The sequence below is a fragment of the Myodes glareolus genome, chromosome 22, assembly GCF_982192425.1.
Source record: "Myodes glareolus chromosome 22, mMyoGla1.1, whole genome shotgun sequence".
In the NCBI taxonomy this organism is placed as follows: Eukaryota; Metazoa; Chordata; class Mammalia; order Rodentia; family Cricetidae; genus Myodes; species Myodes glareolus.
Genome location: NC_142047.1, coordinates 48,391,727 through 48,410,514, shown reverse-complemented (window position 1 = coordinate 48,410,514; position 18,788 = coordinate 48,391,727). Strand labels below are relative to the sequence as shown.

At 45.5% G+C, this 18,788-nt stretch overlaps 1 protein-coding gene across 1 annotated transcript in view; it reads right to left on the bottom strand.

Annotated features, from left to right (window-relative positions):
- Cdh13 (cadherin 13) overlaps window positions 1-18,788 on the bottom strand; it is a 969,028-nt gene that overhangs the window by 99,111 nt on the left and 851,129 nt on the right. The window contains exon 8 of the mRNA XM_048437368.3: window positions 12,750-12,890. Coding sequence (XP_048293325.2) covers window positions 12,750-12,890 — 141 coding nt within the window. The remainder of the gene's footprint in view (window positions 1-12,749; window positions 12,891-18,788) is intronic.

Here is an 18,788-nt window from a genome sequence, read left to right as displayed (position 1 = left end):
GTGCAATTTCGGCCCAACTGTTCTGGGGCAGAGACCCATCTCCGAGATGCCATAATCATTGCACCGGCCTCTTTATGAAACCACATGCCGAGCACCGGGCTTGCCAAGTGTTACTGACCTTGGCACTGGAAGGCTTCACTGTGTTTGATCTGATGGAAAACCTCAGATCACAGAGATGGTGAGTCCTGTGCCTCAGTTCACACAGCCTGAAGATAGCCATGCAAAGAAAGATGAAGGGTGGGTCCGAGATCATCACAGAGGTCTTTGGAGTCAGGCTGAGTTGTCTCTTAAACCCAAGCTGAACATGTTCATCGCTGCTCATGGACAAAATCGGCGCATGAGAAGTGAGGTTGTGTGGGGGTTTCCGACAGCACATTTTAACTGTGATGTTTCCAGACCATCTCATGCGATTGAATAGACGCCAGGCTGCTGCAGGCTTACTCTCCGGCACCGGGAAGGCGCCAGCTCAGCTGACTTTATGTCAGTATTTGACATAGATGGCTGAGAAATGGCTCAATGGAAGCATGTGTTTCCCTGCTTCATCCTCAATGGGTAGCCTTGAAGGGATGGGATTTGAATTGCGTTAGGGACACTGGTCCAAAGCGAATCAAGATGAGTTGACTTTTCAGTTATGTCCCCAGAGTGATAAATGAGGTAGTGTTTTTTTCCCCCCAAGACGAGGAGATGGGAACCCAATGTGGATTTCAGACACATGAGAAAGAGCTTATGAATTTAGATGATAGTTCGGCAGAAATAAATTGTACATCTGCTCATTCATTTTAATAAAGTGGAGAGATGCCATGTTGCTGGGGCCCTCGGAGAACCCTGGGTTCTTAAAATTATGATCCTATAATGGTAGCATTAAAATTTGTAATGCAGCCAGTACTTCCTGCATTGGAGGGAAAATTCATTTATAAAGTAAAAGTTCAGACTTTAGAATGTAAATGGGAAGATGCAATTTTTCTTGGCTGGATAGGAATTAGTCCTGGGAGAATTGGGCAACATCTTGACCATAAAATATATTTTAAAAGTCTTGAGAGGTTTTCAGATGGCTCACAAGAACTTTTCTGGGCTATCTCTGTTTAGGTAAATTGTGCAGGTACAGGCAAGCAGCGAATCGACTCTGCTATTTCTGCCTTGAACTTGGTACTTCTTATACAGGGGCAGTTACAGGTTCTATTACCATCTGAAACGAGTCTAGCCTGCTGCAAATACCGAAGTCATTTTTACTCAGCAGTATAAACACGAGGGCAAGAGCTCTTATAGGGCGGCGATTACCCAGTTACTGTGAAAATTTACACATTCAACGAACAGTATTGAGGTTTTTTTTTTTTATTACATATGCTCTCTATGTTGATATTAGAGAAAATGTCATAATCCTGATTGTAGGTTCCCCGCTGACTTTAAACCCCAGAAGCACTGCTAAGAAGTCCTTTAAAAATAGGTAAGTATTAAGGTCGTAGAAAGCTTTTAGGCGGAGCAGAAAGTTCAATTTGATTTTGCTGATCAGCGGCTCGCGTGTCTGCATGGAAAGGGACAGAGCTAGAAGCTGACCTGTGGCAGGTGACAGAAGCCTGAAGACCCCGCTGCCGCTTACCTTTGTCCTGGTGGAGGAGGGGCTTCTGCTCATCACCTTTGAATAAAACACAGACCCTGAGGAGGCCACACTCTGACTTAGACTCCAGGGTACTTAGCAGATCTGAGGGCAGACCATGCTCCCCAGGCATGTGAGAACCCTGATCTCTCATATAGTCACACATTTACACACACACACACACACACACACACCCCTGTGTATAGACACACCTACACATAGATACATACACCTATCTACATGTATATACATATATATACCTACATACAGAGACATAAATACCTGCATATAGACATGCATATATACACATACATGTCTACACAGCACATATATACATACTTACATATAGACACATACACATACCTATGAATAGATACATAATATACACATACAATGCAAACACAATACACACATGCACAAATACATGTATGCACACACATGCATATATACATAATATAAAACTATATACACAAAAACACACACATATACATGCCAATATATGTGCATATATAGCCACATATATGAATATGCATATGTGAACAATACATGTGTGTATATATATATACACATGTGATTATATACATAAACACACAATATATAAGACAAAACACATATTTGTAGAAACCAATATGGACATATATGCAATATTATATATAGCTATAGACACATACAAACATATATAATATATATGTAGACACACATATTTATATACATATACACACATATACATATACACAGATTATATATGAGTGACTCCCTAACTGTCTGGCTGTGAATGGGCTGCCCTTTGAACAGGTGACACCTAGGACTTTAGATGTGGAAGCCAACATACTGATGTGGAAGATTTAGGCTGGTCCTGAGACCAGAGGTCTTAAAAAAAACACAGGGACCAAGCATTGTGGGTAAGTTTCACACACACAACACACCCCCTCATGTGTGCATGCACATCTGACTAGATGATCAGAAGGTGGCGGAACTATGGAAGTGGAACCTGAATGGAGGAGGCAGTTGCTGGACTACATGTCCCTGGGGATCACAGCTTGTCCTGGCCCTGTCCTGTTAGGGCTCATCTCTGTCTCCTGTCTGACATGATGTGAGCTGCCTGCCATGCTCCCTCACTGACTGAAGCCATGAGCTGTTTCTAGGGGTCTTCAGTCACAAGAATGAGAAAGACAACCAAAGATCGTTCTCATAAAATGCCGTAAGCTTGGACTTGGGCAGGTCAGCGTTGAGAATAAAACGCTGCAGGAGCCTGGGGAAGGATGCTCAGTCCCTAACTGAACTGGGCTTTGCTTTGCAACAAGCTGAATTTATTGGAATCAGTTCTGGGCTGCTCCGTTTAATCTCACTTAGAAGAAGGAACTGGAAGTGAGGAGGCGCTGTGCAGGCTTTTCTCTTGCCTTTTTTCCTGCCTCACAGGATGCGCTGTGCATCTCCACTGTAAGGGCTCCTTTATGTATTATTTATCAACATTGGATTTTCTTGTTTCGTGTTTCTTCCTTGGCTGATAAGAAGGATGATTCAGGGCTCTGGCAGTTTATGCAATGAGTTTATTCACTTCTGAAAAGGCTGTCCCTCTAGGCAGTGTGGCTCTCAGCCCACCTCGGGAACACTAAATTAGAGTGCTGGGGGCTTGTGTTGGTGAAGGGATGCCACATTTACTTGTAGCAGCTTTCTGTGCCACAAGGATATGGGTAGGTATGGGACCTGCCGTGTGCCCTGAGCAGTGCCAAACCACTGGCTTGGGTGAGACTCTGTCCAAAGCCCCCTTAACATGATTCTTTAAATTTGATGCTCTCCGTTGTTCACGGTTAAGTATTTATACCATCTCCCCCATTCATCAGTTTGTCGGGCATCTGCCACTTGCTAAGCCAGGTGCTAGTTAGTTATTACAGTGACCAAGTACTCCTCAAGAAGCAACTTCAGGGGGTGAGGGGTTATCCTGGCCCACAGTTTACTTGGACAGCGCATCATGGTGGGGAAGGCACCTAGGCAGAAGTGGGACTCCTCACCTCACATCTCCACGGAACAGAAAGCCGAGCAGGGGGTGTAGACACTCAGTATGCTCTCCTGATCCCTTCTCTGCCTTTTTATTTGATAGGGAGATTCTTCACTCCCCCATTGAATATCTCTGGGAATGCCCTTAGAGATAAGCCCAGAGGTCTGTCTCTGAGGTAACTCTGAAAGCAACTGACAGTGAATGTTAGCCATGTCATGGTCCAGGTTAGGGAGGTGACAGAAGCAGGCAGTTGTATGGCACATTGGAAGGGGATATTATACGTCATAGGGGGATATGTGCCTGTTATGTGCGTGTGTATTGGAAGAGAAATACACAATCAACATCACGTACAACTCAGACAAGTATATACGTGCAATACTCTACGTAACACAGACTCGAAAGATCATTCACACTGTACTAGCAGCTGAAATAAAGTCTGTAATAGATATATGCTGACTGAATAGTAAATTCATCTCTACTCAGGTATAAAGGCTCTCATCTGCAAGCCTCGCATGTGAGAAACTGAGGCAGGAAGATATCCATGCGTTCAAGGCCATCCTGGGATAGAAAGTAAGACTTGTATGGCAAAAGAAAACCTCAAATCAAACATTTCACGTCACTTCCATGCTTAGTGCTAAACAGTGGAGACCAGTGAAAGGCTCAGGTGCCTACTAATAGCTACCAAAGTACTCAGGTAGTGTTAGACATGGTTAGCTTTAAATGTCAACGTGACACAACCTAGAATCACCTGGAAAGAGTCTCAATGAAGGACTGTTTACATCAGGCTGGCCTGCATTATCCATAGTGGATTTCCTTGATGGTGGTAATCAAAGTGGGAAGACCCAGTCCGCTGTGGGCAGCACCCTTCCCTAGGCAGGAGCGTCCTAAACTTCCTAAGAGTGGAGGAATCGAGTTGAGCACAAGCAAGCAAGCTAGTGAGCGTGCATGCATGCGTTTCTCTCTGCTCTTGACAGGGGATAAGAAGTGGCTAAGCTCCTGCTTTGGCTTCCTCATAGTAACAGACCGTAACTTAGAATTGCTATCAAAATAAATAAACCCTTTCTCTGCTCAGTTGCTTTGTGCCAGGGTTGTTATTATTATATTATTATTACTATCACAATGACAGAATGAAACTAGGACAGGAGCTTATGTAGAGAGGACCTGATGAAAACAAGTCACGACAACACGACAATGCCAAGTGAGCGGGAGGTCAAGCTTGTGCTGGCACAGAGTGGGAGGAGCAATGAACTGGGAGATTGACAACCTGGATGTTGAAGGTTAACCCGGGGTTTTGCAGGTACAAAGGAAAGGAGAGGAGCTGGGGTAAAAGGAAACAGAATGCCCAGACAGTGGCATGAGGGTGTGTTGACATCTGGCAGGGATGAAGGCAATGTGGCCTGTGGGCAGTGTTTGTAGCCACCAGGGCCTGAGACTCCATGACCTTACTTGTAAAATGGTTCAGTACAAGGCGGGTTGGGAAGGGCTGTGCTGCTTTCCAGCGTTCTCCATTCTGGTGGCTCTTGGATCGCCATTAAGAGCTCACGCTCACGCTCTGCTAATTCATTTTGCTTGTAGCACTGCTCCCTACTCAGAGTCACATGGTGGGTGTTTTAGAAACCGCGTGGCTGTTGCTTTTAGTGTGAGGATGTTGTTGCCTTTGAATAGAGGCAGGTGCACAGAGTCTTCAGAGGACACTGTGCTGCAGGGCGGGGGGGGGGGGCCTCAGGGCTGAGACTCCGCCAGCTGGAGTGAGAAATGACTTTTATTGCCACTGAGTTGCTCTTGACCCTCTGAGCATCACCAGAGGGTGAGGAAGGCACAAAATTTGCATGGGAGTTCACACAGGGATGGTGGGGCTCAACGCACCATGGGTATAATTACAAAAGACTGATTAATGCAATCAATCACTTGGCTGTCTGGTCTACCTCCAGGAGCAACTAAGCTACACGACAGATACTTTTTTTTTCCACTTGCAAAGATCCAGACATTTTACACCACACATGAGCACGGTCTAGAGGCAGCATGGGTGTGTCAGCAGTTTATGCAAAATGCCACTCTGCTGCCAGAGGGCAGTTTGTGGCAGGAGTGAAGAGGTCAATCCACCTCCCAACTCCTTCATTAGCTGAAAGGGAGCCTGTCTGGAAGATGGCTTCTATTCACAGGTCTTGGCTTTTCCTTGGAGAATGTTTCTTTTTATTCTTTGTGGTCAAGAAATCCACCACTCTTGGCTGGTGAGGTGGCTCAGCCTTTACAGGGCCTTGCTGCCAAGCTTGATGATCCAAGTTCAGTCCCCAGGTCCCTCATGGTGGAAGGAGAAAACTGATTCCTATAGGTCGTCCTCTGACCTCTACACAGGCATCATGACATGAACCCTCTCCCAAACAGATAAATGTTATACACACACACACACACACACACACACACACACACACACACACACACCACATATAAACAGCAATGACAGGAAATCCAGCCCCTGCCCTGCTTGAATACTAGATTTAGTGAAGGATCCCGTGTTTCCCATGATCCTTGGTGTGGGAGAAGAAAGCAATGAACTCCCCTCTTCTTCAAAAGGTGAGCATGGAGAAAGAGCATCAGCTGGTTTTCAGGGAAACCCTCTTCAATTATGGGATAGCAAGCAGAGGATGCCGTTTTTGAGCCAGATCTCAGGTGAAGGGTTTGCCTGAAAGTGCCCAGGAGCCTAGGCGCTCTGAGGGACACTGCTGTTTACAGAGGGGAAAGTTGCTTACACTTGTGCATGCTGCTTCATTCCTGTCATGCCTCTCTTCTCTCCACATCTGAGGCTACCCCATCACTCTGCACAAAGCCTGGTGAAGACCTCATGGCTCAGGTTTGGTTTGGTTCAAAATCTCAGCCAACAGAGAACTGTCAGCTAAATGGGGATTCTGAGGCCTGGCAGAAGTCTCACAAATTTCCTTCTAATGGCAATAAAATGCTTCGTGGGAAGAGGGAGTTGGGAACTGTTTGGAAAAACATTTAATCATCTTCTGAGATTTATCTGGTTGTTAAAATGTCTTGGGCTCCACCCTCCAGGAAAGCCACCCAAGTCAGATAATTTACGTGGGTTCGATTTTCTCAGAAATATGGCTGTGGGGGTGAATATCCACTGAGCGAAGAGAACTTGTAATTATGTGGTCAGTGTTTAGATACAGGTGCAGGGAGGTTTGCAGGCTCTCCTAGGGGAAATCATGACTTAGTATGTTCACAGAGATTCTCCTGCCTCCCTAACATTGATGGCATAGAAACTTGGAGGGCAGGGTAAATACACCACCCCAGACTTCTGGAGAAAGAGTGAGGTATAAGGGGAGTTTGCTCCACTTTCTTTCACTCCCCTTCAGTTCCCTTCTCTCCTCCTCTCCTTTCTGATACAGAGCCTTTTGCAGCCCGCACTCTCTATGTAGCTGAGGATGATCTCGAACTTCTGATCCTTCTCCCTCCAGTTCCTGAGTGCTAGGATTACAAAGGACTATATATCACAGGATTCTGTTGATCTGCCATGCCCTGAATAACCAATCACTGGAGACTGCAAGCAGATTAACTGCTGCTAGGTTTAAGAAGCAGGGGAACGAGAAATGAATGCTGATGGTGGAGGTTTCTTTGTGGGGTGATAAAAATGTTCTTAAATCAGATAGTAATTATGGCCACATGATTTTGTGGCTATATTGAAGTCCAATGTGCAGCAAGCACACTTATCCACTGAACCGTCTCCCCAGGACCTTATAACCCAGGTTATAAGAGGTTTCTGGGGAAAAGGGGACAAAGTGCCTGGCACTTAAATGAGGACTTGAGTAATCCAAGTTCTGGGAAGCAGACACAGGAAGATCGTTGGGGCCTGCTGTCCAGCCTAGACAGTCATTGAGCTTCAGGTTCACTGAAAGACCCTGATGCAAAGGCAAGCTGGATGGCATCTGAAGAACGACACCTGACATTAACCTCTGGCCCCACAAAAAAGTATTTAGAAGCTTCCAGAGACACCCCCCCCAAACAGAAGCCAATGGTCCAGGGGTAAATGAAGGAAGTCAACATCAGTGCTCACCGAGACATTCAAATGTAGCCACTGACATATGACTGCAAACAGGCCAGGGAGGCTAAACAGACTGACAATAAACACAACCCCAAATGGAGAGCAGTAGACCAAGAATTCTGCACAGCAGCCCAATAGCAGTGCAGCATCAGTAGTTCTCATGGGCTGGTTCAATATAAACCCAAATAACTGCCTTAGAGTCCTGGCTGTATCCACGAAGTGCGTTCAACCTCTGCAGCCAGAGGTGAACCCAAAACAGAATCACACACATGCATTCACATAGGCCCCAAAGTCACAAGCCACCAGGTTTACCCCAGTACTACCCAAACTGACCCCACACAGGAAGCAACCCAAATGTTCACACGTTAGAGTCCATGAGTACATTCAGGTATATTCGCACGGTAATGCATGCAGATAGACTCTGGCTATGTGGGAAGGCAGAGGAATGTCACCAAAGCTGTTCATGAGAGAACAGGTGTAAAATCCCAGTTCTGTAAAGAGGAAACCTAGGAAGAGAATGGTGCCAGGAGGTGCAGTGGGTACATGGGGCAGGAGGAAGTTTCCAGGTTGTGGCTCCTGTTCTACTTAAGGTGGGAATTTGTGTCGTTGGTCAAGAGTTCAATCACCCAGGCTGGATGTAATCACCTCTATGAAAGTCCTGTGTTTATTCCAAAGATGATGTCTCTTGGGTAAGCCATATTGAGTGCAACCTACACATTTCAAAATGCCCCCATAAAACAAGGGAGGGACTTCAGGTGCTAATTTGGAGGGATGCTGTGGGCGACTTCTTTTTCCAGTCTAGACACTGTGAAATAGAAAGAAAATCTAGAAGCTTCTGTTTGTGAGGAACCCTGGGGGATAGCTCCAAGTGTAGAAGACATGTGACAATTGAGGATTTAGCTCTTACCAGGACATTTCTGCCATCCCTTTTAAGGCCCAGGGGACACTGAAGAAGAGGAGGTAGAAAGGATTTAAGAGCTAGAGAATGGGGAGAGGGGCTCGCAAATGCTATCTCCAGCTTATAAACATGACGTGCAGCAATTGTACCGGGCTTGCTCAAGACTGGGCCCATCAGCAGTCTATCATGGATCAGGGAGGGGCTCATCCTAGGGTCAAACCTCTGCAAACTGAAATTCCGAATGTTGGTAGATGGGGAGGGGCAGCCACTATCTCCAGCTGAGATTCTGAAATCCATGTCACACAGATGCCCTGGGCTAAACTCTGCAGCTCACAAAACAAAACAAAATGAATGTGGGAGAAGGCACATTGAAGGGGAAGGGGGGAAGGATGACAGGTGTGGAAGAGATGAGAGAGGGTGGGTGTGAGAGTACCAAGGATCATTCATCATAAACATGCATGACACTGTCAAAGAATAAATTCAATAAAAGTTATAAAAGAGAAAATTCAGATTAAAAAATATATGGCTTGTATGTGACTATTCACAGCAGCCTTTTATAGGACCCAACCAATTGAAAATGCCCAAATGCCCTTGGATAAATTAATGGCTAAACAAAATGAGATCTAGCCCGTAGTGGAGTATTATTTAGTCATCAAAAGAAGTATGGATTTACCCTACAAGGATGAACCTAGAAGACAGGATAAGCAAAGAGGCTAATCACAAAGAATACTACAGGGTTCTTTTGATGTTAAATGTCCTTAAAAAAACAATTCTTGGAGACTGAGAGCAAAATCGCTGCCAGGTGAGGGGTCAGGGGACTGGGGATTTGAGTGACGATGACGAAGGGGTAACACAAAAAAATGTTCTTAAACCAGAGAGCAGTTATGGCCACATGGTTTTGTGAATGTATTAAAATCCAGTGACTTGTACATCATCAAAGGGTGTGCTCTATGGTACATGAATAATGTCTCAATAAACCTGCTACTAATAAAACCGTAATAGATTGAGGATCAAAAGTGATAAAGTTAGAGATGAAATAAACCCTTGTCCTCCAGCCTCAGCCAATCAATGTGAGAGAAAAAGCAGATATTCCACATCAGACAGGAAATGGCTCCTTCATTGTTTGCTGAATGCAGTGAGGAAGGGGGGATGTTGTCATAAACACATTAGGAACAGATTTACACGCTGGGCGCCTCGGCTCATCACACTCACATCGGTAAAGACAACAGAGAACTCGTAACAGGCCACAAAACAGGGCCATGGATGACGGCCTGTCTGTGACGTGGCATCAGCGCAAAGATTAGCCATTACACATGACCACTGGAAAATGCACAACTCTTATATACATGACAGAAACTTGATAGAGATTTTCTACAATGCGACAATAATCTTTTTAGCATTTACACAAGTTGTCCAATAGGGGCATGTGTTCTGAAGGTGGAGCAGGCTCCCGGCTATCAATCATATGAAGCAAAATCTAAAGAATCCACTGTGCTGGAAGAAAAGTAGGATCTTTTGTTTTCATATTTTTGTAGAAAACGATGCTACCTGTCTAAGGTGCAATGAAGCCCTGGAGAATCTGCAGGCCAACAGGGGAGAGGGAAAGAATTATGAGGCATCGCCAGGTAGTTGCTTAAGACAATACCTTCATATTGGAAAAAGCCAAAGGCACCAGGAAAGTAAGACTTTTGGGATATCATGTCACAGACCCTGGGACTTAGAGGTCACGTCGCAGGCTGCCTCTGACTGATGTGTCCGTCCAGATCTCTGGGTCCACTGGACAGCTTCACCTCTCTGAAAAAAACTGGGGCTTTCTTTGAGTCTTGTTTGCTCTTATTGTTCAGCTAGCGAACCAGAGTGAAGTTGTATGGCCTTATTACATATTACATACATACATAATATTACATACATATTGTAATGTTGTGGTTCGACCACAAAATATGTATGTGGGAAGAACTCAGGTTGCACAAGATGGAGCCAGTCAACATTCCAGCAGGGAGGGGGGTAGCTCAGGATCCCCAAACACTGGTTGAGGGGCCCTTGGCTGTTAATGGCTACTAGGAATGGGAGAGAGTTTTCTTTAAGGGTGTGGTCTCTGATGGATGGCTTCCCATCCTTGAGCATATAGATAGCACAAACTGGACTCAGCGGTTATTAAGGGGGGCACCAAGTTGGGGGATGCAGAGGTAGATATGGGAGAAGTAATAAGGACAAGTTTGGGGTGAATTTGATCCAAATACAAAGTATTAAATTATCAAAGAATTAATAAAATATTAAAATTGCAAAAATTTCTTAAACCTAAATTACTGATCATCAACTTTTAAGGTATGATTTGAAAATTAAATGGTCTCACTAAATGAAGAAAAAGATTGATACTTGGTTTTAAATCTTTGAAACTTATTTGCAAACACAGTGTATTAAAATTAGCAAGAAACTGATTTACCTCTGCCCCCAAGACCTGAGGTTGACAAGAAATGTAAGTTGGTCAGCTAGAGTCAGTTGAACATCTACTAAGCTCCAGGGAGAAATCAGAAGTCTTTCTTTGGAAGCTTTGGTAGTTAGGATGAGAATGGCCTTCAAAGGCTGGTATGTTTGAATGCTTGGTCTCCAGTTGGTTGAACTGTTTGGGAAGGATTATTAAGAGGCATGGCCTTGTTGGAGAAGGTGTCTCCTTAGGGGCAGGCTTTGACGTTTCAAAGCCCGCCCCATTCTCAGTTAGCTCTCTTTGGTTGGTGCTTGTGGCTAAGGATGCGAACTCTCAGCTTCGGTTCCAGCATCTCCTCACCTTGGTAATCATGTGCTAACCCTTGGGACCCGTGAGCCTCAAATGAAATGCTTTCCTCTATACCTTGGTCATGGTGTTTTGTCATGACAATAGAAAAGTAAGATAGAAATTGATACAGCAGTGCTGCCGCTATTGCCTGTGCACTGTCTGCTTGACAGTTGTATGTGAGGTGAATACCTTATTGAACACAGTCTTGTTATATGTAATGAATCACAGTTTCACTGTTAAACAGTTCTCTGAAACAGAGAGAAAAGTACTCTACCCACAACAAGAAGAAACACTATGTAAAGAAAATGTGGAAAACACACATTCCCAACAAGCACACCTGCGACCCCCCTGTGGGATACACTCATGCATGTAGAAGTTCATACTAGGCAACACCTTCTTAGACATTATCCAAGACAGTCCCGATTTGAAATGATCAGCATTTCCATTCTGAGATGGCAAGTCTTGGACCTTACTGTCTTCTTTCCTCTCTTCCTAGGGCATCAGGTAAAGTTTTTGCCATGTGTTTGGATCCCTAGTATCCAAATGAAAGCTGGGTGGGCATGGACGGCAGCCTATAAACCCAGCGCTCAGGACACAGAGACAGGCTGTATTCGGAGTGGACTAGCTAGGTCCCCTGAATTGAGCTCTGGTTCAAGTTAGAGACTCAATATATAAGGTATAGAGTGATCGAGGAAGGCATGTGATTTGAAGATTTGGTTTCCACATGCATGTGTGCATCTCTGCATGCACTTGTACATGCAAATCTATGCCCCCCCCATGAACATTTATATACATGCACAATCTCTCAATCACAATACAGACACATAAAACATGGAATGGCCCTTTGGATAAGAATGGCCCATGTTTAGAATTTCATTGTCATCATAGCGACGTGGTCCCCACTATCCCCTTCATCTTCTTCATTGGCATGTTCTCCACAACCATCTCCATCCCGTCACCCTCTCTACCACCTCATCCCGACAACATCTCATAAACAGTACACGCTTTACTACACCCTTAACTAGCTTTGGAGGAATGGTATCAAATATGTGGCTTTGTCTCTGACCTAAAGAAGCCCTGACGTTAGCATGCGTCCATCCCACGCATAATGCTCGTGACGTCTTGGTCAGGCACCAAGTCAGGAGTAGAACGAGGTCTTAGATCTCAACCCCTCACTGGTATAAATGGGGAACAACACATGGTCTATGTCTGCGATAAACAATGGTCCTCAACACACACTAACTCAAGCTTTTTCTGTTGTTGTTGTTATTTTATCCCACAATTGCAACAGGACTCAAATAACACGGTGCCGCAGAGATGGCACTTTGGGATTAGAAGTTACTTTCTTATGGCTAACTAAGAGCCCTTTGTCTCCCAGAGCTCAGGCAGTTTACACGCGCAGCAGCCACAGGGGCCCTGTGACACTACCCTGGAGCTTACCTCTTTCTTGGTGAATTTTGGCGAGTGGTCATTTTTGTCATCGATCACGATGGTGGCTGTGGCTGTGCCTGTCAATCCGACATCCAATCCTGCCATATCTTGAGCCTCAATGATCAGTTCATACTTGGGATTTTCCAAGGTCTACACAGCAAAGAAACACCAGAGAAGACAGGGTTTAGATCTGAGGCACTGTTTTGGAGAACTGGCAAGCGTGGTCCCTATTCCTTAGTCTTTAACTGTCCATAACATTTCTTTTTTTAATTTAAAAGTTTTTTTTTCATTTTACATACCAACCACAACCATAGTTCCCCCTCCCCCACCTTCTTTCCCCCACTTCACACCACCCAGCTACTCCTCAGAAAGGGTAAGGCCTCCCATGAGGAGTCTGGCATATCAAGTTAATGAAGGACCAACCCCCTACCCCCTGTATTGAGGCTGAGCAAGGTATCCCACCATAGGAAATAGGCTCCAAAATCCCAGTTCATGCATGAGGGATAAATCCTGGTCCCTCTGCCAATGTCCCACAGACCGCCCAAGCCACAGAACTGTCACCCACATTCAGAGGGCCCAGTTTGGTCCTCTGCAGGTTCCCCATCTGTCAGTCCAGAGTCAGTGGGCTCCCACTAACTCAGGTCATCTGTCTCTGTGGGTTTCCCCATCATGATCTTGACCCCTTTGCTCATATAATTCCTGCTCCCTCTCATCAACTGGTCTCCAGGGAGCTTGAGCCCAGTGCTTAGCCGGGGATCTCTGCATCTGCTTCCACAAGTTACTGGATAAAGGTTCTATGATGACAATTAGGATAGTCATCAATCGACTATAGAGGAAACTGACCCATGACATTTTTAAATATATGAGTACCTTTGAAATCATTCTAGAGTGATAGTTAGCATCTATAGATCGGAAATGGCAACCATAATGGAATCTATTGACTTGTCCTTGTTAAAGGGAGATTTTATACCTTCTAGAATGTTCTATGACCTGGGCATGGGCATATATTCACAGTGGCTGTTCATGCCTACTCTTGCCATATCAAGAAAACTTCTGAAGCCGATCTGGATGTAGGATAACTCCACTTCTGAGGTCATGACAAAGATGGTGGCTTTAGGAACCCTAGGGTCACCATGCTTCACATACCCCAATACAGTGGGTCTTTCTTACAAGCAATCAAGCTGATCACTGCTTCCATTGTACAGGTAGAAAAATAAATGAGGTTTAGTGTGTCTTATGTAGTATTTCCCTTGTTGTTATTGTTGTTCTTTTAGTATCCCAGAGTACTAAATCTGGACTTTGTATTTTAATGTAAACATGGACCCACAAATTTACCATCATTGAGACTGCAAGACTAGATCTTTTTACTCATACATTTCTTGACCACTGGACATATCTCAAAGACCATGTTTGTAAGAAATAAAATCCTATGGTTCACTTGGAATACTGCATTGAGCCAACTTAGGTTCAAAGACATAATAAAAAACAAAACCAAAAAACAAAACAAAATGTAGTGGATGTCTGCTAGTCTTGATATCACTCTCCCACCCAAACCAACTCTAAGTTACCCACTCACCCAGCTACAAGTTTAGACTAGAAAATTGCTAACAGCCAGGTTGGCCTAGTGACCTGTAGCTATAAGGAGGTCATGTGCCTGGCAAGCTTTGAAACACAGAATATTTCTCTTACAACACACAGAGAAGGCACACATGGCTTTTGTTGAGGAGAAAGAATAAGCAATTGAGAGAAAAAGAGATGTAGTTGGCATGTAAGATGGTGCCCTCCTGATTCCTGAGTGAGGAGAAAAGGAAAAGGGGTTCACGATAGGCCAGGATTCTATTCTCTGGGCTCTTAGACCCTGCTGTTCCAGAACCTTTGCAAACTCATAAGATAAACTGCCTCACCCTTGCTACCGTCTCTTCGCTATTCTTAGTATAAAGTCAGGGTGCATGTTTCTCACAGTGCTGAAACATTCAAAACAGCTAATCATGTGGCTAGGATTCTGAGATGGAGCCTGTGAGGCTGTGTGTAAATCTCCCTAATGGGGCAGAGGGTGTCGGTCACTCGGCACCCCTTTTTCTGGTAAGCTGCAGCCATGCTTCCTTTGGAGACTCAGCAACCACCTCTCTGTGTTTTCTATATGGAAAACTTCTAGAATCATCTCTGACCAGAGACACCAATAAGAGCACCCACCCCAGGATGTGACGGCCAGGCCAGCTCCGTCTGTGTTGGGCATTATGGGGAAGTAACTTTGACCCCTCTGGTGACAATTTGGTAGCACCAGCTGGCAGTGCAAGGTGAACTGTCTCACACCACAGCAGGGCTGGGACAGGAGCCTCTGGGTGCAGACATGTAGGATGACTCTGTGGACATTGTACATTGGAGAAAAGGAGACGGCTGTCCAGAGCCAGCCTGACTGGAGGATTTCTCTGCTGATAAAGGCTTCCATTTTCCTCATTTGCTTCAGTCACTTTGGATTGATTTCTTGAAAACTCGCTGAGAGAGTCCGAGTGAGGCCACCTTCAGTGACAAAAATAGAAGGTGTTTATAATTGCATTCACAGCCTGCCAGTGTGATGGTTTCCAAAATTGGGGTTCGTAGCAATCAGTAATTAATAGGGTCCCAAAGGGACAAGGAACAAAACAACAATGGGGGATCACCTATTTCCTTCCAGAACTACAAACTCATGTGGTGAAGGGTTGGTAGTTGCTGTTCCCATGGACTCTGTGTGGGGTGTCTTTGTGTGTGTGTGCGCGCGTGCGTGTGCGTGTGTGTGCATGTGTGCTTGCGTGCGTGTGCATTTACAGAGGCCAGAGGAAGACTTTGGGTACCCTGTTCTATCACTCTCTGGCTTTTCCTTTTGCGGCAGGATCTCTTACTGAACCTGGAGAGCCGTCAGCACGACCTTTCAGTATTGGGATTGCGGGTACATATGTGACCACACTTAGCTTTTTGTGTGGGTGCTGGGACCCCAAATCATGTCCTAATGCCTGTACACCAAACTCCCGCACCTACTGAGCCATCTCCCCAGCTCCACAGAAACTCTTAACGGACTGTCCTTTAATTAAGAGGTCCTGAGCTACCAACTTGATGAGTTGGAACGACTCTGTTGGACGGCTTGGTGGTTTCTAGTCAAGTCATGACCATGATCCTGAGGGGTACCGGCATGCTCCCATGACGGGGTTACCCAGGTTTTCGCTCTAGCTCCATCAGGATTGGCGGTCTCAAGCTTCCTTAACTAGTGAGTGTGAGCAGCGTACGACACCACGCTCAGTCTGATGCTGTTGGGCAATGGCATCCACTGTGCAGGTGACAAACTGGCGTCAGGTACCATGGGAAAATGTCAGGCTATTATATATGGATTCTCATCATCAACACATTGGTGGGGGCTGTTGTCCATTAGTGCTGGCAATCTTCCAAATCCTTCATGCGTGTCTCCAGAAGTTCTGGTCAAAAAACTGAGCATTCTAGGTTCAGTCTCTTATGGATCATCTTCACTCTTGCAATAGAACTTTGTGCTCAGTTTCTGTGTGCCTGCATTTGTGTGACTACACGTGTCTGTATGCACACGCACATGAATTCCAGTGTAACATGCACAAGGTGGTCATCTCAGTGCTGTTCCTCAGGTCTTTCCCACCTGTTCTTCTGAGGCAAGGTCTCTTACCTAGGGCTTGCCGTGTAGGCTAAGTTGGCTAGCTGTCTCTGCCTCCTCAACGCCAGCATGCCTGGCTTTTTTTTTTGTTTGTTTGAAAGCAGGTGTTATGGGGCTTGAACTCAGGCCTTTGTTCTTGTAAGTCAGGCGCTTTACTGAACCTTCTCCCAAGCCTTTTATACAGTTTTGAAAGCACTCGAAGACTGAGTAAAAAGTCAAGTTGATTGTTTTCACCAGTGTGGAAGAATGTGCTTAACGATGTATACCAACATATTCCTGAGCTTCTTTTAAGATGTTTGTCAGACACAGTCATGCGATCAGTGTGGTATCTTCTCTTATCAGGTCTCTTTCTAGTGTTGACAGTTTAAATAGCAAAGCAATAAACATTTTTGCTCAGGAAATTGTCTACATTTGGGCTCACTTTTTGCTTTTGTTTTTCTTTGCATGGTAGATCCGTTGGAGGGTAAGGATAATTCGTGTGTGTGTGTACACACACACATGCACATGCATTTGCACGTGTGTGTGGAGGCCAGAGGTTGATGTTGATGGCTTTTCATTGTATTTATTTATTTATTTTAAATCTATTTATTATGTATACAGTACACTACCTGCATGTATACCTGCAGACCAGAAGAGGGTGCCAGATCTCATTACAGATGGTTGTGAGCCACGGGTGTTGCTGCGAATGGAACTCAGGACCTCTGGAAGAGCAGACAGCGCTCTTAACCACTGAGCCATCTGTCCAGCCCCTCCACTTTATTTATTAAGACCGAGTCTTTCTCTGGACCTGGAGTACATCAAATTGTCTAGTCTGTCTATCTAGCTTGCCCCAGGAGGCTTGTTTCCACCTCCTGGATGCTGGGTTTACAGGTGTGCTCTCATGCCTGCCCAGTTGTTATGTGAGCGCTGGGATCTGAACTCTGGTCTTCACACCGCATGGCAAGCCCTCTCTGCACCGAGCCGCTTCCCAGCTCCTTGAGGCTTTCTTTTCCTAGCTCAGTTTTGCTTTTTAGGCAGAAGCTATGCACTCCTCACATCCTGCCTGTCAGGACTGCGAGTGTGTGACCCAAGGACTATCTTACCCCTAAGAAAAAAACCTTCTCTGACTTTGCCTAGGTAGTCAGATAGAGTTCCATGATGGCTGTCTGAGCACATGACCCAACTCAAATTCTCAAGTTCGATCTGGAATGTGCTTCTCTTGGAATACACAGAGAAAGGCCGTTCTTCTATTGAACTTGGAGGTGGTAAGACCCAGTCTAGACAGGCCATGTCCTTCTGCATCCTCCCAGGGAAAGCAACCAATCAGGAAGATAACACAGAGCCAGAGGTAGCGACAGAACTCTCTCTCTCTCCAATCTTCCTCTGTCTGTCTATCTGTCTGTCTGTCTCTTTCTTTAATACAATACATCCTGATTGTGTCGCCCCTCCCTCTACTCCACCAGCACCCCCAGCCTCCCTTCCCCCTGCCCTTTCCAGTTCTCCCCACCCACCTCCCCTCTCCCCCATATCCACTGCTCCTCCATTCCCCTTCAGTAAAGAGTAGCAATATCAACCAGACATGGCGTAACAAGAGCAACAAGACGAGGCACAAACCCTCATATCAAGGTTGGACAAGGCAATCCAGTAGGAGGGAAAGGGTCCCAAGAGCAAGACAAAAGAGTCAGTGATACCCCCACTCCTACTCTAAGGATTCCCATGCAAACCTTAAGCTAAGCAACCACAGCACGTATGCAACCCCTGCCCGGCCAGAGATCAATCTTAAACAACCAGCTACCATCTACCCCATTTTAAAACCTAGTATAGACCCATGCAGCCTCCACGGCTGCTGCTCTGGAGATAGAGTCCTTGTAATACTGTCTGTGCTCTTGGCAGCCATCCTTGAAGCCACGTCACCTCTCAGACCCTGTGGGTCCTGTGCTTGAACGAATTTCTCCTTTCCCCAAGACGCTTGATTCAGAGGTTCTGTGAGGGGCAACCAGGCAGTTTTGACTAATATTGCATCTAATGGTGTGATCGATCATCTGGCTACTACAATAAAGCTGGAGGGCTGTTGTACCCCGCAGAGAGGCGCAATAGGCCCTTCACAACGGCATTCCAGTCACTTGACAAATAGACTGAAACTTGTTCCTCTGCATAAAATGATTCCCACCCCCTGCTCGTGTGTGTGTGTGTGTGTGTGTGTGTGTGTGTGTGTGTGCACATGCTTGTAGAGGTCAGGGATCAAACTTTTTTTTTTTGAGACAGGGTTTATCTGTGTTGCTTTGGAGCCAGTCCTGGAACTAGCTCTTGTAGACCAGGCTGGCCTCGAACTCACAGAGATCCACCTGCCTCTGCCTCCCGAGTGCTGGGATTAAAGCCGTGTGCCACCACTGCCCGGCCAGAGATCAATCTTAAGC